Raw genomic sequence first — 22,448 nt, 5'->3', positions numbered from 1 at the left:
TGATCATTATTCAACAATTCATTCAAGCAAATCAACTGAAAAAAAAATATTTGTTTTTCTATTACAACACGAAAACAACTTGACCAACCAAAACTGCAACCGAAAATGCAGTGGTTGATACGTAACTTAACAGTTTTTAACCCCCCCCCCCCCCCCCCCCCCCCCCCCCCCTGTACTTATTGACCAGTCCCTACAGTTTAGACTAAAAAACGGTTGGATACTTGTTACCTTTTAACTGAATCATTCAAAAGCTTTTACGGTTGAAATAGCTGGTCCCAATATATCAAGACCTAATTGTTTGATATTGGACTGTACTGATAACCCTTGCCTTCACCATAAACGATTCTAAATATAAACCCACAAAAACCTCAAGTAACAGTTGTTTAAAATCGGCTTGAATCACGCTATAAAGTTTTTATTACCTGTAAGTTGAGAAAAATCGCGGCCAGGTTTTCGGGGCTTAAAATTCCTCCAGACTGCATTGGCAAGTAGAATTCCTGCAAAATAAGAATGACACGTTTATTACACACCGATTTCAAGTGAAATAGTGATGTTATTAACATTACGCAGCAAAAAAATAAATGACTTGTATACAAAAGAAAAGCTCTAACAATACCTCGAGCCTACCAACTTTATGCTGCAGAATTAAAACTTTAGGAGTGTTGCTACCCATTTTGGCTTATAAGGTTTCTTATCTTATTATTTTTAATAATGAAGCTAGTCCGTTGCGAGTTATTCCCCGTAAATGCAATAGATATCGACCCGAACGTTCGCAAATATGTCTTCAACACCTTGTTTAAAGTTGTGTTAGCAAGACTGGTTTCAAGAAACATTTTTTTATTCTTTTTAGTATTTTTTTTTAGCTAGGGAAACATCGTGGAGTCTCCATTTTTCAATTTTGAATCTTCTCAATTAGTTATATAAGCTTCTCTACTATAATTGTGTGACATAATTACTATTTCTTGTTACTGTTATCTGGTATTTTATTATTATCATGCAGTTTTGATATTTTAATAAAGACTGATATTTTTGTTTATTCTCCACGAATTTTAATTGTCTGTGACTTATTGCGAAACTTAGGATCATTTTGGTTCACCCCAGCATGTAGACCGCCCATTCTCTGACAAGCTTTTGACTGTTAAAGCACTATTTAACAGTTGGAGCCCTTAATTTCGCCCCCAGGCTCAAAGCTGGCACGTATAACCAGAGTGGGGAAAGGGCAGTTACCCATTGTGAAACGTTTCCGGTTTTACAACGAGGCATGCTGGCATAACACAGTTAGTGCGGGTCTTGTTAAAGATATGCAAACAAGTGGACGCCGCGTTTTGTATGTGATCCCATCAGAAAAACAGCTTGATGTACTAAAAATCGGCTTGAAACCTGGCAAAAAGGCTAAATCTCAGCTGGAGCTTAGAAAAGGCTTGAACTACGGTCTGTGGGCAACCGATCTAAAAAAGGGAGGAATTTCGGACTGTGGCACTCCGGAATTTTGGAACTGTGGAACATTGAGAACCTGTAAAGTTATGGAACTGCAAAACTGCTACTGGACTCGACTGCAAAACTCTTGGGAACTTACTGTTTTTGGAGCAGCTTATTTAAGTGGAAGAAATCTGACACTTATTTTGTAACAATCGTAAGTAACCAATAAATTCGTTTGTATATTTGAACGGGATCTATTTCTGGTGGGATCTAGTTTCCATTATTAAAAACTAGCAATGGTACATTGCTCCTGACATTTGATTGGTTAGTGGTATAGGCTCGTATCCATTGACGAATATGGTACCGATACGCGTTAACGAGAACAGCCGGGGAGCTCAATAATTGCAATTTTTTGGGCGTTCTTAATAAAACAATTATCTACTCGTGCTTGTTGGATATGAGATCGTTATAGTCATCTCCGCTACGCCCTCGTGGCTATCTACCATCTCATATCCAACGCGCCTAGTGGAATATTTGTTAAGTATTTCAGCTCCAGACATTTGTTCATCCTTGCCAATTTTTTTCCGTCTTCCATTACAATGTTTCATACACCACAGGGACGGCGGAGCCGGGGGGCTGGGGGGCTTTGCCCCCCCCTTTTCAGAAAAAATAAAGAATTAATAAGAGAAGAGTCTTTTAAGCCCCCCACTTCAAGTCACTGTCAGCCCCCCCAGTTGAAAAAATGCTCCGCCGTCCATGCACCAATCACTGCAATAGTGAAGGTTAAATTCGTGGTGTTACAAAAATCGTGTCAAATCCGTTCCACTTAAAATTGGGTCAAGAAACCGCTGTTTTTCTAGGTGCGGCAAAGTTTACAAATTCACAGTCCCACGGTTTCGCAGCTCTAATGTTCAGTCCGTTACGTGCGAATTTCGAATAAATTAGAGAGTAAAAGACAATTAAAATGCCACTTTAGTTTATTAAAAGTGAAGTTCTCTTTATGGGTGGTTGCTTTGCGTAGCAATGACTCTGCAAAAAAAAATTGGCATATTTCAGCATATCGCAAAAATTATCTTTTGTCGAATTTCCAGGCTCGCTTTTTTTAGTCATTTGGCAATGCTAACCTCTTTATTATACGTACTTTAAATTATAACAATAGACATGCCGTTCCGGCCCAGGAGGCGCCTTAAAGCGGTCATTAGCATTTTTTTTAGACCACATTTATGACCTGTGCCCTTTTCTGTCCATTTGTCCTGGAAAAAATTATTGTTCAATAATACTGTTAATGCTTCGAACAAAGAACGTATTTATAACCTAGACGACCTGTCAGCTTGAGAGACGCTGATATAAATTAAGTCGATCACGTACTACTGTTGCAGTCTCGCTACAGAACGCTAGAAGAAAGCTTCGACTTCGCGCCCTTTAGACCCCTGCACAATCATGAACAGAATCACTCCACAAGATCGTCCCACCTTCAAGGTCGCTCATTTGTACCGCAGCAACGGACTTATAAGCCGTGAGACGTTCCTTGCCTTCCAGGCGTCGTTTGAGGAGATAGTGAATACCATAGTGAATTGCAGAGATGACGACGAGCTTTGGAAATACGTCCGTAGCCTGTTCGCGTTTGATGACTACGCTGACACCGTCCCGATCAACGCCGCCAACTTGTCCGTTACCTTCAACGCTGTCCAACTCTGCATGAATTCCATGGCGTTAGACTGGAATCGAGATATTTCCATCCAGAAGCGAATCAAGCCTTTCGTCTACACGATCCAGGCAGCTAGGGCTCTCATTGCCTCTCAACTGAACATCGAACCAGAGCTGCTTGCTTTCCAGAGGAATGGCTCGGACACTAACGCTGCCATCAACCATGGAATGGATTTCAACCCTGGCGATGAAGTCATTGTGTGGAACGAGAATCACCCAACCGGCGGTGAAGTAGCTTGGAAGATCCGGCAGAACCGCTTCCCAAACATAAATATCGTTGTAGTTGACTTAGAAGGCGAAACAGATGAGGACAAAATCGTGCATAAGTTTTTGTCCAAAGTGAACAAGCACACTCGAATTGTGATGTTCAGTGAGGTATGTGCAGTCATAATTGTTCTCTTTTTTGTATGTTTAACAAATTCAAACTAGTTTTGTTTTATGCGTGTCGTTCGCCTTTTAATTACGTTTTTTTTTCATATCGTTATGAGGTTCGTTTCCGGATCTTCGAGGACTTGTTGATAGTTTTATTAGAAACCCGTAACCCGTAACCGGAACGTGGCTATAACTTTTAAGTCTGTGAAGGAAACCCTTCTGTGTGACCATTCAAATGAAAGCTATTGAGCAGTGCTTTCATGCTTGTCTGTTTGTTTGTCGATGTTTACAAAGCGAAAATTAAAATAGACTCCTTGCAAACTTTAAAATTTCCAAGCCCTGGGAGTGACAGAGTTAATAGGTCAAAAGTGGGCAAGCTGACAGGAAAAAAATAAGCGTCCTCCCACGTTATGGATGATGAGATTAGCCAATGAAAATGCGAGAAATTTGACAATCTGAATAGCGATACTTCTGATACCGGTTTAAAATGTAAATTAAATTGCGTGTGCCGTTGGATTCTTAAAAGTCTTAAAAGTTCAATAGATTAGTGATCACAGCAAGGACTTAATTTTGATTATTATGCGATTTCATTGATCTTAAATTCCGAGTTTATTATGGTCTACCTCAGTTCCAAATCACTCGCTAACAGATCTTCTTTTATGCTGTTTTTTTTTTACATTTTCTTTATCCCCGAAAGGGAGAAACAACACCTTTACTGGATTAAAAGAATCTGTTCGAGTTTTGCAAAACATGTTTTATGATCAGGTCAGCTAATCCGCCCGCCCGTTATAAGGCGAATAATAAGCGCATTATAAATTTGACAGTTATTGTAAAATTTGAGAGTGATGCAGTGATGTAAATCTAATTGCGCTGCATGTCATCAGCCTTTAATTATATAAGTAAAAAAAATGCTCTCAGGTCGTTATCCAAGCCCGTCTTCTTGCAGTATTGTATCGCTTCAAAAGAGCAGTTTTCTGACTTTTTTAATTTTGTTTGAAAATAATTGGTATTTAGCATAACTTGAACTAAGTTCAGCTGGCAAGCCAACAGAATGTTTAGCTCGTGTCCGCCCGTTTTTTGATGATGGAAACCAGCCAATAAGCGCCCAATAAATTTGATTCAGGGTTAATAGGCGGCTTTTTAGTAAAAGACTAAATTTAGCCGCATATTACGTTCCAGTTTTAGCTGTCACGTACTAAAAACCTCGACCTTTTCAAAGGTTAATACTGACTCATTTTGTATGATGCACAAAGAAATTAATTAACAGCGCTAAATTTCCACCGTTATAGTCAGTTTTTCTTTTCATTTTGTGTTCCGGTTTTGTGTGAGTTAAGCCCCCAAAGTCAGCATTTTGCTTGCAGTTGGTTGGTTAATTGAAGCTGGCCATGGTAAATAATCTGTTCATTGTTCTGGCCTTGCGTAAAGAAAAAATTAAAAATTGTTCTTCGTTTTCGATTCATTATTACTTAGAAAACTTTTTTCAGGCCAAGCTTAATTGAAAGTATATGGCTAATCTCGTAGTTTTGTTTTTATACTTAGAAAAAAAGAGCTCAAAAGTCTAACTGACTTGAAATTCGCGAAATATTTTTCCTTGGACCGATACCCATAAAACAAATCGTACTTGCAAATGCAAAGTTCTCTTTGAATGTCTAGACTACAAAGCCTTTAAAATGCAAATTCAAAGTCTGCAGGATTACCTTTTGTGAAATTTTGAGTCACGCCTCAAAACCTATCGTAACGCTTCTACGAGGTGATTACAGTATTTAAAGCTTTTGTTTAACTCTCTAACTAATCTTTTGCTGTGTTTTTGACACTTAGGTTTCCCATTTAAGTGGTATGCATCTTCCCGCCAAACTTCTGGTGGAAAAAATCCACAAGAAAAACAAGAACGCCCATGTCCACGTCGATGGCGCACAAACTTGGGGCGCATTCGACCACGACCTCAAAGACATGAACTGCGACAGCTACAGTGGTGGCAGCCACAAGTGGTTTTTAGGCCCCAAGGAGACGGGTATCCTGTACATGAAGAAAGAGTGTATCCCTAACTTCGCCCCCAAAGATATCGGGTACAATGGGGAGATGGCACCACCGCCCACCCTGCCAGATGAACCCATTCCTCTGGACGCGTCCCGGTTTGAGATGGTTGGTCAGCGCAATGACACCAATCTTATCGGTATGCTGTACACTGCAGATGTGATGGGGCTCATTGGCTTCGATAGGATTGGAGAAAGGATCAAGGCTCTGGCTACACGATTGCGGGATGGCTTGGACAAAGTTCTCCGACAGCTTAGCCAGCCAGTGTTTGAGGTCGAGACCCCCCCCACAGCTGAGCCAGTACCATGGAATTATAGTCATCAAGTTCCAAGACGAATACAACGTTTCCGGAGAAGGTGGTCGCAAGCGCAAGAAGGTCGACCAGCCATTACTGAGCACGTATCTGTATGACAAGTTATATGAAGACTACAACATTGGCGTCTCCACCAAGAAAGGCAACAGAATGCGATTCTCTCCTCACATTTACAACACTGAAGAGCATATCGATAGAGCTGTCAATGCCATTGGAGTCGAGTTGAACAAAATTCTGAAGTAAATGGCTTAACAGGACTTCATCAGCTACTTTCGCGTTTTAATTCTCATTGTAGAAAAGGAACACATCATTTAAGAACTGTAGCTTGATGATCATATTTGATTTAACCGGACATGACGTTCACTTTAGTGCGATTTCAAGACCAAGGAAAGCTTCCCTTAGAACGAACACTTAAAATTGAAATTTCCCTGCATCATTGTAACTTATAATTTTGATTTGTACTTCTGAGGTTAATAAACGAGTTTAACTGAATGCATAAGCGGAAGTGGACTTTTCTCAATAGGTTTCTGGTGTGTCCTTGTGACATGCTAATGCAAATATTTCACGGAACATCCATCACCGGGTAATTTTCTTTTCTAAGCCCACACCAAGATCACGGCATAAAGACCTTTTCTCCAAAATACATTAAATGGATTCGATTCCACATTAACCCTATCCCCTACAACCTCACAATCGAGCCGCTACGCACAGGGTCTCCCTCACACTCCCTCACCCCACCCTCTCCAAATATCCGCTTTTTGTCTGAATAGGCTGAGGACAAATTTCTGCGTGGCAAAGTCGCGTGGATCCCGTGCTCCAAGAAAAACACTCAAGCCTTATTTGACCCCCTTAAAGATACCATTGTAAAACAGACAGACAAATAAGAGCCATAGTGACTTTAATGATGACGAAGACATTGTCATCGAGAGCTTTCAGCTTTAAAGCTGTAAATCCTGCAACTGTCTGATCGATCAAAACTATAAATCCATTGTTAAGACTTTTTATATTTCTTCGCGCGCAACCATGAAAGATAACTTGGTGCCCAAAAATGTTGTTGTTCACTTGTAATGTGATCGTATGAAAACGTACAATTTACACCCCTAAAATAGACGACGACAGGACTGGCCCGCCCCAGCCCCTTTGGCATGGTCCCCCCGGGTGAAATCCCTTCCTGCATCAATGTTGCCTTGATGCTGGTACGTTTCGTAAGTTTTGGTAACAACAGAAGGAAATAGTGCTTTTTGCGCGCTCTGATTGGTCAACTCGGAGGTGATTAGCAAAGTACTATTCACTTCCACTTACGGTGAATTATTGTTTAATTATTGCTATTTTGTAGTGGACTTCAGCATAATAAGTAACTTATACGTCTCTAACCTCTTTTAATATCTGTAGATCGTTTCCATAGTTGATCTCAGTTTGCACGAGCTCGATAATGGCCTCTTTCCTCTCCACCTTTCTGTCCTTGCACTTGGGACAAATCTCCGGCTCATTGAAGTCGACTTTCCCCTTTTCTTCTTCTTTCGGCGGCACATAGTGTTTCAAACAGTCTGGGCATTCAACCTAAAAAGATTAAAAAATGAAGAAATATATCTTATGTACCAAGCACCAGGGCCGTACCCTCCCGGGGGTACTCGCGGGGTTCTCCGTCTCCCTATAATGATAATGATAATGTATTTATATAGCGCATTTTTCATATGTATATGTTCAATGCGCTTTACACTACTGTAATTACTCACATTGTGGCCAGACCACAACACCGGGAGCTTCTGCCCTCTCTTGCGATGTGTGTGGGTTCTTTAACGTCCCATGTTACTAGATACAGGAGACGGGACCTACGGTTATCGTCCTTTTCCGAGAAGACTAGAATGTCTAACCATTTGCAGATGAAATACAAGGCAGCACATTCTCCTCAGTTATTTTAAGACCCTGAGTGTTGGTCCGGTCTGGGGTTCGAACCCACGACCTCCCGCACAGCAGTCCGGCGCTCTACCAACTGAGCTAACCAGGCGGCTATGCGCAAAGGTTCCGCCCCGAAAAGGGTACTTTTTTTCCGGCTGGAGGTATATAGAAGGGTAGCGATTTCACGAGTTGGAATATCGAACAGACCCGCCGAACAATCGATTTATTTAAGAATTTTAAGGAGTTATTTATTGAAAAGTTAATAAATACAGAGATGTAGTAGCCCTCTTGTAGGTATATGAGTATATGAAAGGAGTAACATTTTCTGTCGAAGGTATATGAAAGTGTTTCCTTTTCTGCCAAAAATGGTATATGAAGTATACCAAAGGGGGCCCGGGGCGGGCCTCCCGTATACAAAAAATTTTTGTATCCCCAGGGGGGAGGGTACTAGGAGAAAATCGGCCCTTAGTCTTGACATAACACTGAATGAGCGCAGCGAGGTTCGTACAGAAAAGACACAGAGGACCGATACTATCCCAGTACTGTTTAAGAAGCTTAACTTAACAATACTGATTTAAATAACTCTTTGTGAAGTCATAAGTCTCTCATTTTTTTTATCGACATGGCAAAGTCGATAGAAAGCGTTCGGCTTTTATGTAAATTTTTACAGTTGTCAGTAAACCATTTTTAAATCCACCTTTTGTTTTTACATCTCAAAAAAGGGAAATTAATTTATTGCAAAAATTACCATATCTTCTGTAATAGAATGCACAGAGCTCCTTTTCTTCATAGTTGTGACCTCGCCTTCATGAGCTTTTCTCCTACGGGCCAATTCCTGCCAGTGCCGCGCGGAGGCAGCCACAACGGACCAGTGCTCTGAGCTCTTCATAACAATCTCCTCCCAGGAGCGCCTTAAGGGACTCTGGCCCATATCACCTCCGACACCGCTATCTGTGCGTTCCACTTCTACTTCGCCTTTGGGGTGCTCATCTGAAAATAAAAGAAGGGCTTGACTGTTAGTAACCAAAGTTACCTAAAAGATAAGGTATCCGAAAAGTAAACGAACATGGGATAGTGTTAAGGAAATTTTGTTTTTAACAAATGCCCATAGAGGCCAACTCGGAGCTCCAGTTGTGAGCAGTATCATGAAGCGAATTTGAGTATTTTTTGCACGAGTGTCGAAAGTAATTCGCGTTTGCTTTGGTTTTGCATTACTACGTTTCGTGAATGGTTTAAAAAATTCGCGTCACCTTCTCAACCAATACGAAGCAAAACCAAGACCAATCGTGACTCGCTCGCACACGTTTTCCCGCGCTTCGTGTCGGCTGCAAGTATTTACTTCGTGTTTTGATTGGTTCACTGGATTATCTGTCTCCTCTGTGATTGGGCCAGAGTGATTACTTTGGTTTTACGACATTAATTTTAAGCTGCTCTAAAGGGCACAATCATTTATGAGCAAGACTTGGAAAAGTCAAAAGCTAGCCAAAGGACATTATTTTTATATCAAAAATAAAAATATAAATAAAATGGCCTGGTTTTCGTAAGGAAATCAGTCATAATCATGTTAAGCACCGTTTTGACAAAAATGCAGCAAAATCCCCGTGATTCAAATTACTGTTCCCCCTGGATGGATTTGTTAAGAGGAATAAACCTAATTTGCTTATTTTTCTTTAAAACGTCGCCCTAGCCGGCATTTTTGGACTCTAACAGCGAGAACACGTGACAAACATTCAGGAATGAGGACAATTTATGATTGCTATACAGCGTCTCACCTCCAGATTCCTGGTCATCGAACACTTCATCATATTCAAATGTATTGGAATCCGTTTCAAATTCAAACAAATGGGCGGAGCCACTGTCAGCGCTGATGTTGCTATGGAAACTTTCCCATCGCCTCCCGCGCGTCCCTCGTTCATCATCAAGCGAGTCCATTTCACTGTAAATACTAACAGTGTCGTCCATTTCCGAGTCTGTTAAGCACGTGCTGCTTGCTACACTGAGCATGCTCGTGTGAATTCCGCCTCGTTGAAGTCTTCCGTCTGTTCGGAAACGTCGTCGTCGGGTATTCGGAGAAAGTTTCTCCATTGATTCGTTTCGTTTGATTTCAATAGTATCCATAGAACTTTCGTTCTGTTTTTCTTGACTCGCAACTTTGGTTGTTGCATCGCTTTTCGCGATAATATCTCCAAGCTGTTTTTTATTTGGCAATGGTGAGCCATTCGGCGTACTTAAGTCTTTCTTTGCTGCTTTCTTAAACTTTGTTGCGCATAAGATCGCTCGCGAAGTACCACGAAGACCGATCGAGTTTTTCTCTTTGCTCGGTGACCCTGGATTAGTATTTAACCCCGAGGCGACGTCTTGATTGGCGGAGATTCCGTCTGTTATTATCATATTTTTCAACGCATTCGATTTTGCTTTAATGACATCCGCAACAGTGGAATCTAGATCATGTCTTCGAATCTCACCAGTGTTATTTCTCTCGAAAAACCCAGAGTCGTCATCTTCTCGCTTTAAACTTTCCTTAGAGGGTGCTTCTTTTATTGTTGCAATGTCAGCAGAATTTAGCTCTGTCGGTTTGCCTTTGTTTTTGGCGTCGACGTCGTCTAAAGATCGATTACGGAGTCCATTCTGTCTTCTTAATTCTCTGAAACGTTCGGCCGCGGACTTTTTCGATTCAGTTGTCACACCTTTGCGCGCAGAAAGCGGGCTACTTCGCGGAGTAGGACTGTTCGAATCAGTTGAATTTCGCAGGTTGTTCTCAACTTCCTTGCTAGAGCGTTCTTTTTCAGTAGGGGAAATCGTTCTTTTAGTCGAGGAAGAACTGTTTTCAGATTTTTCATCCGATAGAATATTTATTAAATTCATTTCGTTGTTATTTTTTCTTTCCTTTGCATCTGAATGAATTGTATCCTGCGATGATACCGTTTCCTTTCTTTCGCTCTTTGGACTTTTGGTTTTCTTGTGTCCACCTTTCTCGTACAAACCATACTTCAACATTAAGTTATGAATTACTTCGTTCTTCGAAAACGGGCTCTCGTGTCGACCCTTAGACAGTTTTCGCGTTTTTCCCAATTTCGTCACATCCTCTGTGTTACTGGGCTTTGCTTCGGTTAAATCCCTTGACTTAGCAATGAAAGATAATTCAATCTTTCCTTTTTCAGACTTTTCCAACGAATTCAACGTTTTAGAGTCACCCATTGGTTTTGTCGCGTTTTTAGCTGAAATGTCTTTAGAACTTTCATACAAAGAAGATAGCCTTTCCTTTAAACATGCTCTCATCTCTGTCTTGGTTTTAGATTCCTGTTTAGAATCTGCCTTCGAAGATGTCTCTGAATGCTTTTCCTTCGCTTCATTCTTTCCAGGTAAAGGTCTACTTTTCGAGTCTCCTTCTAAATTCTTTTGTTTGAATTCCCGAAAAGATGGAATTGGAACTCTGGCCAACGGAAATTTTTCTCGTGGTCCACTAACGGCCAATGGTAGGCTATCTCTTCTCTTTTCCGAAAATGCCTTCGGAACAGCTCGTTCCTTTTCGTCGCCTAAATTCGACAACGAAAGAGTACGACTTAATGTTGACGACGAACGCTCACGACCCACGTCGTGAGAGGTTCGGATAGTGTCGTGCCCCGTCGTAAAATCCGAACCTTGAAATGACTTTTGTTGAGTGGACAATTTGTAGGTTGGAATTTTACTCGGAGACGACGAATTATCGATTTCACGCGTCTCTCTGGCGGGTTGTGGAGATTGTCCTCTTCGGTAACCGTTCGGAGATTCCGAGCTTCCGCGATGATTTTCCGAATCCCTTGATGAGCTACGTTCATATCTTCGTAGCCCAAATGCACCGCCGTTTTCTCTTGGCGACACACCATCGTCGTTGTAACGCGAACGCGGGGTTTGGTACGGCGACGTGTACCCACTACGGGGGGAGGGCTCAGTGCTGTACGAAGAGTATGAACTGTAGTCACTGTACTGAGAGGGGGTGGGTGAGGATCTGCCACTGTGAGGGGTGTAGTATTGAGAGATTACGTGTCCAGAGCTGCTTGTTAAATCAGGAGAACTCCCTGAAGAACGGAAAGTGTATTCTCCATTGTAAAATCCCTGAGAGTTGTCGGAGGGCGAATAAAACGTTCTGGTGTGATGTTGAGCTCCTTCATAATTCGGATAAACGAAATTTCGTTGTAGGGAGGTTGGAGAATGCGAGTGAATTACATTATCGTTACCATCAAAAGTACTTAGATCGCTCAATGAACGCGATGCAAAAATCCTCCTCCCTTCCATACCCCTCTCAGGTCTTGGTTGAAAGTCACGTGCCCTTGCATTTGAATAATCAAGGCTCCCATAGCGATAGCGCATGTCCCTCGCCGGAAGTGACGTATGATGATGTAAGAACGGGGACTCCCGACCCACAGCGCTGAGATCAGGGGTAGACACAGCACTGTGGAGACTGGGTCCAGGCACCATATAGTCAGGGGCGTTTTTATGATATCTCGTATCGCCCGGGTCACTGTGGTGTGATAGGCTGTGAGGCCGATAAAACGAAGAGGGTCCATTGCTTGTATTGGATCCCACTGATGAATAACTAGCACTAGAATTCGCTTGACTTGGAAATGAGCTTGGTTCGTTGTTACTGTTCATTGGAGGCCGAGCTTTCCTCGTTTTTATCTGTAAGAAATTAAGAATCAAGTTTAAGTTCAGTTTTCTCTAACCTCACTGAAAATCCCTTTGATATTTTGTGCACAAATTTAGTTTAGTCTTATTAGATGCTTCTATTGTATTTTTTATTGTATTTATAACTTTCCTAAATTGTATTGTATTGTATATTTTGCAGTGTTAATTTTTACCGACAATTTTTGTGATTTATCATTGTAAGGGAATGTTCAATACGGATAAAATATAAAAGAATAGCAACTTTAATTAAACATAGTTTGAAGCTTGTGTGGCCATGTTTACGAAACAGTACGTCAAATCTAAACAGCGTGTTTGAGAATTCTAATTTGAAGGAGGCTACTGATAGTTGGGTATTAAATTAACGTAGCGTGGCTGGTGAATGGGTTTGTGGACAGCCAAGAACAAATCCATCCAGCTTGACAGAATGGTAAGAAAAAAAAAAAAAAAGAAAAAAAAAATAAATTTTGTACGTGAAAGGGATCACTACACCCCCTTTGCTAATCCAGGCCCCCGGGGATACTCAAAACCTTTTTACAGGGAGGCTCCTCCCCGAGATCAAATCCCGAGGGATAATAGACTCTGCCCTACTTCCCTCCTGTGGATCGAACTGAACCAAATTGAAGATGGAATTCATTTACTTTCCCTTTGTACTAAACACTGTAGTTTAAGAGATGAATTTTACAAAAAAAATAGAGAAACAAATCCCAAATATTACACAACTACCTCGATCTTATGCAAGCCACCAAAAACTAATGAATTCTGATAATTAATATGTAAGTATTCAGCTGAAGAATTTCATTTTGAGATGCTTATCTCTACGCAATAATCGTCTATCGAGTGAAAGTGATATAACACATATGTAATTGTTTTTCCTATTGCATGATTATGATTGTTGTAAGTTTCGCTTTAGTTAAATTAAATTTTTTTTTTTTAAATAAAAAAGTTTAATTTTTTTTTTTTTTTTTCTGTTTTAATTAATTTTTTTTTAAAAATTTTTATTTTATAAAAAAAAAAAAAAAAAAAAAAAAAAAATTTTTCCCCCCCCAACGAAAAAAAAAACCATTTTTTATGTGCGCGCGCAATACCGAAAATACTACCAGAAGGATGCGCAATGCAATACTAGGGAATCACCTTAATGTTACGCTTTTGCAATCCTTTATGTATTTATAGTCATGCATGCAAATAAAGCTTGTTGTCGTTTTTGGTTTTGTTGTTGTTGTTCAAACCCTTACCCTTTCATTTACCATTTTTGACAAAAAAGGTAACCCTTTCGTATATATACCTTCGATAGAAAATGGCACCCCTATTACATACCAAAATAAGGAATACTGCATCTCTATTCCGGCTCTTCTAAAGTTTTCACTTGAATAGCCCCTTAAAACACTTTGATGAATGGACCATTCTGTTGGTATACTAGAGATATCATATGAAAGGCCCCCTTGAATACCTAAGTGACAGTTTTCCCTAGCCTGTTCTATACCCCAATAAAATAATACATTTTTATATACCCAAATGTTTTAGTCCACAACTAATGCTATTTCTTAAAATAGTAAATAAAACGTTTTGGAGCGCTTATTAGTTTGAGTTGACGGTGTTGTGGATGACTGGACAATTGCCTAAAGAAAGAAAAAGGTTGTCGAATTTAGCAATAAATATTACTTATTAACCGAGTGAGGTCTACAGGGGACTAGCGAGGCCGGTATGCGGCGACAGCGGGTCATACTCGTCGAGGTCTGCCCCCGAACGGACGAGGTAATAAGTTATTTAAATGCCTTAGCACTATTCAAAAAAGAGTATAATCATGGGAAAGAACACTGGAGGTAAAATGCTCTCGCTCTCGGTGGCTCTCTTCGTCGCTCATACCAAAGAAGTATCGGTATGCTTTTCAGTTATTGAAAAGATAGTTATATTTTGTCGGCATTTTTTGTTGTTTTTGCCCCCTCGCTAGTGCTTTTACTCACAACTCAAAACCGTCGAGCTGAGAAAATTTTCATATGCCCGGTCATTACAGAAATTGCCCGCTCAGCAGCCAATCGGCGCGCGTACTATTGTGCCATATAATAAAAGTTCTAAATCTGCATCATTTTTTTCTAGCAATCTGGATAAAAGTTCTCACAGTTAGCAAATACTTAGGTAACAGACCATTTCTAAAGTAATTACACGTTTCGGTCGGCACTTCAGAGAAGAGAACCTATTTAAAGCAACCGGCCACCCGCCGAAGTTCCCACGACAATAAAACGACGTTTCCATTTGCTAAAGCACAAGCCTGCTTCGATACAAAATTTTAACTTTCCTGTACTCGGAATTCGTGGACGCTGCCCGCGAAATATTTAACAGTTAAATGATTTTTTTGCGCATTAAAATAATCTATATAAATTTTATTTTTTATAAACTGAAGGAAAAAAAAGGGTTGCCACAGGGATCCCATACTCACAACTGTACCGGACTTGATGACAAAGCATAAAGATTTGCATATATGGCGTTTTAGGCCTAGTTTAAACAGCGATAGGAAAACTACTACGTTATACCGCATCAAATTTTGCTCATGTCATAGACTCTAGCAATTGCATTTCAACGAGTTTAATTACGTTTAGTTCTGTTAAGCGTTTAAATGACTCTTAAGCAAATAACCCATGTAATCAACTGTCTTACAGTTTAGTACTCGATAGCCCGACAATAAACCACAAAATTTAAGCTTGAGTAATACCAACCGCTCAAACGTTCGCTTGAACCTAGAAGAGACGTCTCTTGTTTCTTGATAGACTGTTTTCCTTCACCAATTTTTCTCCAGAATTCTCGCTTCACGACGGAAATTGTCACGAAAAAGCTTCTATTCGATCCGCTTCAGGGATGCCAATTTTCTTCAACTCGAGGCCTTAACAGCTGGCTTATCGTTCCATTTTACTGAGCACTTTATCGAACAGCGCACGCTAATTACCAACGGTCAGTGGTTGCCAAGGACATAATATTAATTAATCTATATTTTCTGTGGTTTTCAGAACTTTAAATGACTGTTTATTATGACTTTTCAACCAAACTGTAAACATAGCTATATTACGGTCGAAGCCGTCCATTGTGAGTTTATACCACCTGTGGTTTTCTATAAAGGGGTTGCAGCTGACGGTTGTTAAGTTTTTTTGAATAAAAAGTCTTATTAACGGTTTAAATAAAAACACAAAAGAAACACCTGAACACTAGAAAATCATGCAAAAAGAAGTATGAATCAAGATGGTCAAAAGTGGAAAAGATTTAAAAGGATTGGTTCGTACGACATAAATTTAATGAAGCTTTGTTTCAATGAAAGTCATCAGTCATTTTCGCTTTCGCTTCGTATTTGTACGTAAGATTTTATCAATGAATGATCAACGTAAAAGCTCTATTATCGATCTATTAAAGTACCTAGGGCCGGTTTATCTATTTTTCAATGCATTATTGAGGGCACTTAATCATAAATTAATAGAAAAGAAGACTTATTTGGAATCATAATTAGCTATTGGTGAGAAGAAACTGAGGTGTATGAAACAGTTCGCTGAATAAGGTTATAGATGGGGCTTAAAAGAGGCTTTACAGAGTTTTACAGTATTTTCATCGTCTTTTTCAACTTGACATGCATATCTACTTTAACTTTGTCGTATTGGTGGTTATAGATTTGTTAAATATTTATTAAAACTTAATCTTACCTCGTGCCAGTTGATGTCCTTGAAAAACGGGTGGGACTGGATCTGGTCGCTTCGAGAGATGTCACCTCGTACCAGTCTACTGATCAAATCACTGGCAGCGGCCGAGAGGGAACTGGCGAGGAAAATGTTTGCAACTATGTTAAAACTGGGCAACTGAAGAATTGTTTCTTTCATGGTAACAATTAAGAATTAAAAGCTGAGAAGAGTTTTTATATACAAGATATTGTTTTATTTGCAATCTTTCTTGTTCAAACCCAAACAAAGAGTAAATACTGACTTGCAGGTATATTTTTGTGTCTAGTGCGAAGCGCCGACACTAAGCTCCTCGTTCGCCGAGAATGGGTCGCGTCAGAATCTGCGGTTTCTTATTTGGGTTAGTATCGAATACTGTTCCTCCGGCGAGACAACGTAGAACAAACGGAACAATCTGAAAGAAGTGACAATGTACTTATGTGCATAATTCAGGGCCCTAGGGTGCATAACATATGCTACGTCTCCGTCCTTCTTAGATCACACTGTTTATTATTCTACCTCCTCTACCCTGTTGGCTTGAATTTAATTTTGACTCTTTTCCCCCTCTATCTATGCAACAAAAAATTTCGCTACCATGACCGAGCAATACAATAATCACAAAGCTAAGCAGTAGAAGTACCTCTCCCAGGGCGCTTCCTGGGGACGAGGTTGGACACATGTAGGCAGTGCGGACTTATTTTTGTTATAGCTCGCCACTTCGTAAGTTCTTCTTTTTTTATTGATTATTCACATTTACTACCAACTATGGTCTGCCCGCACTGTTGCAAAGGCATAATCTCAGAGCAAGGTAGAGAAAAAGCTGCGATTTATTTTTGTTAAGGTGTGTCCGCAAATAGAATAAAAAAAAATATCTGATAAGCCACAAGAATAACAGCAAGCAAACTTAGTTTTGACTGCTTTGTGTTTTAACGGACATTTCAATTTCCTTTACTTCGACTTCATCTATCTAACTAAGCAAGATTATACACAGGATTTGAAAAAAGCATGATTACGGTGACAACATTTCTGTACTTGTTTAAAACATTCCTGATATATTTTATTCATTTTTAGACGTATTATCCTCGTGAAAATATAGAAACAGTTTAACCTTTGCCTCTTTAATTCCGGTTTATTAGATCCGTAATCGCTCATAATTCGTCTGAACTGGAATTCGTTATCTTCTCAATATCCGTCTAGACGGATAATTCGTTTATATACCATATCAATCCTTATTAATTCCCAGGAATGCTTGTCATCTATCTAATTCAGTTCGTAAACTTGCAGGAAAAGCCTTCCAAAACAATCTCTTCCCTCCAAAAATACGCCCCATGCACAAACCTTATGACCCCATATAAGCCTATGGCAGGCCTATTATTTCGAATGTTTGTAAGCTTTCGACTGCAGGGCTTGTTCGCATTTTATTTCGTCACAGTTTTATGATGTTCAAAGACTTGCGATGTTTATTTGAAAATTGTAAAGCTTTCTTTCTGTTTGATATCGATGTATTTTGGATAGTTTTACCATATGGAATTCTAACTTACAGAAAATTTCTTGAGAGAAAAAAAAAAAAAAATAAAAATTTTAAAAAAAAAAAAAAAAAAAAAAAAAAAAAAAAAAAAAGTTCAAAAAAAAACCCTTGAAACAAACAAGCGCGGGGCTATTAAATAATAAGGAATTTATGATGTAATAAATACATTGTGAAGCATAAAATACTCAAAATATCAAAACAAATCATAATCAAGAAAGATATTTTCTTAATATACCACCAAATTCTAACATTAAAAGTACATTAAAACATAAAAAGTGTATGCCAATTAGTCAGAAGAATTCGCATTTTGAATAGCACTGCACTAAAAGGGCTTCCAACATAACAGTCCATTACGCAAAGCCCTTCTATTGTTAGTCTAAACATTGTATTATTTTTATGCTTTCAACACTATTAAGTCATGTTGGCCCATTTTTGGCCACTTGAATGCTTACAGCACGTACGGATTTGCGTCAAATTTGTACAATAAACCTGTCACACAATAGGTTAAAAGCTTTTACAGCGTTAAGTACTTTACAGCATTCACTGATTTAGTGACGACAAACGCGCGTTGTTAAACGTCACGTACAGAAGTGAGTCAGTTCAAACAGTTCTTGCACTAGTAAAAGAAGATTTATTGACAAGGAAATTGTCCTTGAGAAGGTTTTCCGGATTTTCGTGCAGGAAAGGGAGAAATGTTTAATCCTGACTCATGTTATCCTAAGCGGTTTTAAACGTGCCCCGTCCTTGTAGGTTATTCAAACAATAAATTGACGTTAAATCGTTTTCTAAAAGAACACTTGTCAATAGATCTACGTAAACGTTCCCAAATCGTCATCAACCTCACGAAAATGATTAATAAATACACAGTATAATATTCTGGGACTTTAAATCCAGAATTTTAAAAAAGAAAGTCTTAAAAAACCACAGAAAATTCAGCGAGAGAAAAACAGCGAGTTATTTACTTTTTCAAATAAAAATTCTAATGAGATCAAATCTGATCTGGACAATCCGATAAAATTTAGCCACGATTTTCGTTTTAGAGGGTTTTGTCTGCCACAATGAATGCCAAACAAACAAACCGGGTTTGATCTACTGGGTAAATAGTAGAAATGTTAGCTTTTTAAAAAAAAAACGGGAATAAGTAAGCACAATTTTCATGTCACTTCTGAAGTATTTTCGCGAGAGGTTTTGCACGAAATACTTCTTCGTAAGTAAACTTAACTTAATCCCCCCTTTTTTTACAACTACAACGCTCCCCTTTCAGCCTCTCCGAGCGAGAAAACTTGCAAGAAACATGCACTGCCTAACGAAGAGCTTTTGGCGACCTATGAAGAGCCTTTGGCAACCATATAAATTTTGTGATCATTAAATTTTTTAGTTTTCAAATCAGCGGTCGAATCTGTGCAAAAAGTAATATAAACCGACGAAGTAAACCAACAAAAATCATGATAATGAAGAACCCAACTCAAGACCTAAACCCAACAAAGTGCAATTCACGAATTCCTGCAAAGTTTGGATATAAAGAAAATTTGTTTTTCTTTCAAGAAAACTCCAAAACGGATTAAAACTTAAAAAAGAAACGAGAAAAATATTCATGCAAACTTGTTGATCCAACACAAATCATCCCAAAAGATAAATTGTTGGTAAGATAGATTTTTGGTAAACTTGTACGCAAGGAAAGTTTTGATAACAGTGAAAGTTCAACTTCGGGAAATGTTTAAATACAGTCAAAATTTACAAGTTCAAGTTTAACTTGAGCCTTTGCTGGCAAATTCTAGCAAAGAGCAAGAAGAAATTTATCTTCGAGGTGGTAAAAAAAAAATACATACTTCAAATTGTTTTGAATTGTTACAAACCAATTTTAACTCGAAGTACAATATATGAAAAGCTCAATGACAAAAGGTTTACCTAAATCGAATTTCCGTTTAGCCTAAGCATCAAAACAGTGACTGAAAACGTTTCAGCTCGTTGGACGTAAGATTGTTGCCGCGTTAGCTACGAAGCTAAAAGTTTAGTTTAGAGTGTTAAGCGATTGCCAAAAATAAAAATAAAACTGCAAAATCTTAGCGCACTTAAAATGCTAATTTCTACTTTTGTCTATGTGCATCAGGAAAGAGCAATTAGCTCGGGTAATCTTTCGAAACGATCTTAAGTTAAACGCAAATCAGCCAAAATAGAAACAAAAACCACCCTGGTTCGCAAAAAAATGTACAGTTTTACAAATAACATGAAACAAGTTCCATAAGGGATTTTTCAGCCTGGGCGAGTTTTGTAGGGCGATTTATAATAAAGTGTTACTAATGACCTGGCGAATTAGGTGCTAACGACTTCAAGATAACACTATTAACACAAGACAAGTTAATAACTAGCTGCGTGACATCTGGTTATATCTACCACCATTTTCGTTGTACATACCGGTCCTTCGAACTGATCGTGGATACCCATCTCCCGTCAGCATTGCATTTATCACTTTTCCAAGAGCTTTCCAGTCCTCTCGAAAATCAAAATCGCTTTTGAGATTATGGTTGTTGTCACACGGATCTCCATGACAAAACCCGCCAAGCGAACAAACGCATTCATGTTTACTCCAGTAAAACTTCCCGCAAAAACTTCGCCAAAGCACAACATGCCCTTCAGAATCCAGATGCACCATGTCTAAGGCAAGATCCTTGTATGCCAGACAAGAACTATGTAATTCCTCCAAAGCGATTGCGATTTCCGCCGCGTAAAATCTTGCTACCGACTCGGGAATATATCCACCGCAAGACTTGACTCGCTCGAACAAGGTCTGTTTCCCAACGAAATCTAAAATGTAGTAAAACTTTGAGCGAGTTTGGAAGGTAAACCGCAGATTGACCCAGAATGGAGAGAGCGATGTTTTGGTTAGCTGCACATATGGGCTAACCGGCGCTTTAGAGTTAACATCCCGCGGCGACACTTCCATCGTATAAAATCTTCCGTTCTCCTTATGTCGAACCTGGTAGAGTTTTGAGAATCCATTTCTCTGTAGGAACTGCAAATCAATAAAGCAGAAGTTATTCAAATTATTAGGAAATGCTACAAGCAAGTTTAAAGCGAGCGAAGGAATTTTTGTTGGGTTGATTCTCATCTGGGATAGATCTAGAATCACATGTGACAATTTGTAGCGCAACGGGTAGTTTTGTAAAGTTAAGATAAAGTTTTTAAAAGTTTTTTAAACTTACCGAATCGACTTCGAAGCAATCGGTGCCGTGAACTTTTCCATCAATCATATCCAAATTCTGCTAAAATCCTTCAGCATAACTATGTACACAAACCATTTCAATGTAATGTTGTTTTTCTCTCGCAAGGCACAACTCTCGGCGCATTATAATAACTTTCAACGAATAACACAGCTCGACATTCTCGCGCGTTCAGGAAGCGCTAAATTTCCATCAGTCGGGTTTTCGTGGCAAAATTACATCTCTTAGAGCCGAGAAAATTCAATGTTTAGACAAAGTCGTACGGATTACGGGACTTTTTGCAAAAGACAGAAAATTTTGACCCGTGAATGTTAACATAGGCTTTAAATGCGTCACGGAATTCAAACCAATCACTGAGCAATGCTAATGAGTAAGAGCTCATTAAACAACAGCAAACATTGCTTCCAAATTGTCTAAATGAAGTCTCTAAAACAGCTTAAAGAACGGCTAATTTATTACAGAAGTGCCACTAATCTTGACTTGGTAAATACTGTGTACAAACCCACGTTTATCGCACGAGAAATGAGTTGACATGTGTTGGCTTTGTAATGAACGCCGGGTTAAATGAGGTCAAGGTTAGTTTTGCATCACAAAAAAGAGTCCCCGTTTTGAATAAAGAGCTGAACGCTTCACAATCGCTAATTAACGCGCTATGAACTATAAAACAGTTACTTAAAGTGACTCACAATGCGCGCAAAACCAATCCACGAACGCAACACTCTTCCCAAGACCAAATAAAAAACTTTGAAAATCTTTGTTTATACTTTTTGGACGAAGTTGCGGCTAGTTTTGTTTGACTTTATGCTCTCTCTTCTTTTATTAATCCGATAATGCAGATGGGAAGAAGCTAATTAATGAAAGCTAAACAAGTTTCTGCTAAATTAACCACAAAGTTGTCAAACTCATTTCTTCTGGTAGCGAAAACTTGATTCGCAATGCCAACTTTGGACTTTAATTATTTTTTCTTGATCGTACAACAACTCAAACTTTTTCCAACTTTTAATGCATGTTTTGAGTTATGCAAAGCAATGACCCTAAACGCTAGACAAAGCTAATTAACCCGCAGTTTGACGCACACAATTTCTCTGTACAAAAATGAATTGTTTCTCTTCGCGGGGTAGAGATATTTTTATATAACAGCGTTGTCGTCACAAAAGTTATACCAAAACATAATTTCAAGACAAAAGAAAAATGCCAAAGAATATATTCAACACACGTTTTTAGTCATTCAGTTTTATTCAAATGATTTAAAAGAATTTTTTGCCATAAAATCATCGAAGAGAAGTTAGAAATAGCTGTCAATAGCATTTACGTAAAGCATCAAATGCAACTCGAAGTATAGATCAATGTAGTCTAAATTCTTCCCTTTGTACAAAAGCAAAACTTTAATTGGCGGAATTCCTGGCTAGCGCACTTGAGATTTGTTTTAGTTTGCTGCGGGCGGCTTCCAGAAAAATAAAACTGCCGAAAAAACTATGTGGCATTTAAAGTCAATCACAAAATCTGTGATTAAGCGAAAAGAAAAGGATTGGAAAATATTAACCGTGGTATTGTACAGATTGTATCCTTAGGAAAATCTAAGTTTTTTCTGAATCTCT

The 22,448-nt window shown here is 39.0% G+C and overlaps 2 protein-coding genes and 1 pseudogene across 4 annotated transcripts in view; 1 reads left to right on the top strand and 2 right to left on the bottom strand.

Moving 5' to 3' along the window:
* Positions 1-16,196, bottom strand: part of LOC144630310 (uncharacterized) — a 39,509-nt gene extending 23,313 nt beyond the window's left edge. Inside the window, exons 1-5 of one of the 2 annotated variants that reach the window (XM_078488651.1) lie at positions 16,090-16,196; positions 9,517-12,403; positions 8,493-8,734; positions 7,220-7,405; positions 423-497 (exon numbers count right to left, since the gene is read on the bottom strand). In XM_078488651.1, coding sequence (XP_078344777.1) covers positions 423-497; positions 7,220-7,405; positions 8,493-8,734; positions 9,517-12,376 — 3,363 coding nt within the window. In that variant the 5' untranslated portion in view covers positions 12,377-12,403; positions 16,090-16,196. Of the gene's footprint in view, positions 1-422; positions 498-7,219; positions 7,406-8,492; positions 8,735-9,516; positions 12,404-15,116; positions 15,164-16,089 lie in introns of those variants that run through there. The other variant, XM_078488652.1, reaches the window with a different exon arrangement.
* LOC144629414 (isopenicillin N epimerase-like) lies at positions 2,784-6,337 on the top strand (annotated as a pseudogene). Its single transcript, XR_013566371.1, has 2 exons — positions 2,784-3,501; positions 5,317-6,337. The product of XR_013566371.1 is annotated as an isopenicillin N epimerase-like (transcript).
* A 3,798-nt stretch (positions 16,197-19,994) lies between the features above and the next one.
* LOC144629670 (uncharacterized) lies at positions 19,995-21,122 on the bottom strand. The gene is made up of 2 exons (XM_078487898.1): positions 20,833-21,122; positions 19,995-20,642 (listed from the first exon to the last, which is right to left on the bottom strand). The coding sequence occupies exons 1-2, from the start codon at positions 20,878-20,880 to the stop codon at positions 19,995-19,997; spliced, it is 696 nt and encodes a 231-aa protein (XP_078344024.1). The 5' UTR covers positions 20,881-21,122.
* Between the last annotated feature and the right edge of the window lie 1,326 nt (positions 21,123-22,448).

This window comes from Oculina patagonica, chromosome 11 (assembly GCF_052425735.1).
Source record: "Oculina patagonica isolate OP01 chromosome 11, crgOcupat, whole genome shotgun sequence".
Classification (NCBI taxonomy): domain Eukaryota; kingdom Metazoa; phylum Cnidaria; class Anthozoa; order Scleractinia; family Oculinidae; genus Oculina; species Oculina patagonica.
Note: the sequence above shows the minus strand (reverse complement) of the source record. Positions and strands in the feature narration are given on the sequence as shown.

What these genes read in the sequence shown, in the direction of transcription:
- LOC144629670 (XM_078487898.1), bottom strand. Translation starts at nt 20,880, where the DNA reads ATGATTGATGGAAAAGTTCACGGCACCGATTGCTTCGAAGTCGATTCG. An exon ending in ATTGCTTCGAAGTCGATTCG is followed by an intron (nt 20,643 to 20,832) that starts GTAAGTTTAAAA and finishes ATTGATTTGCAG; the next exon opens with TTCCTACAGAGAAATGGATT.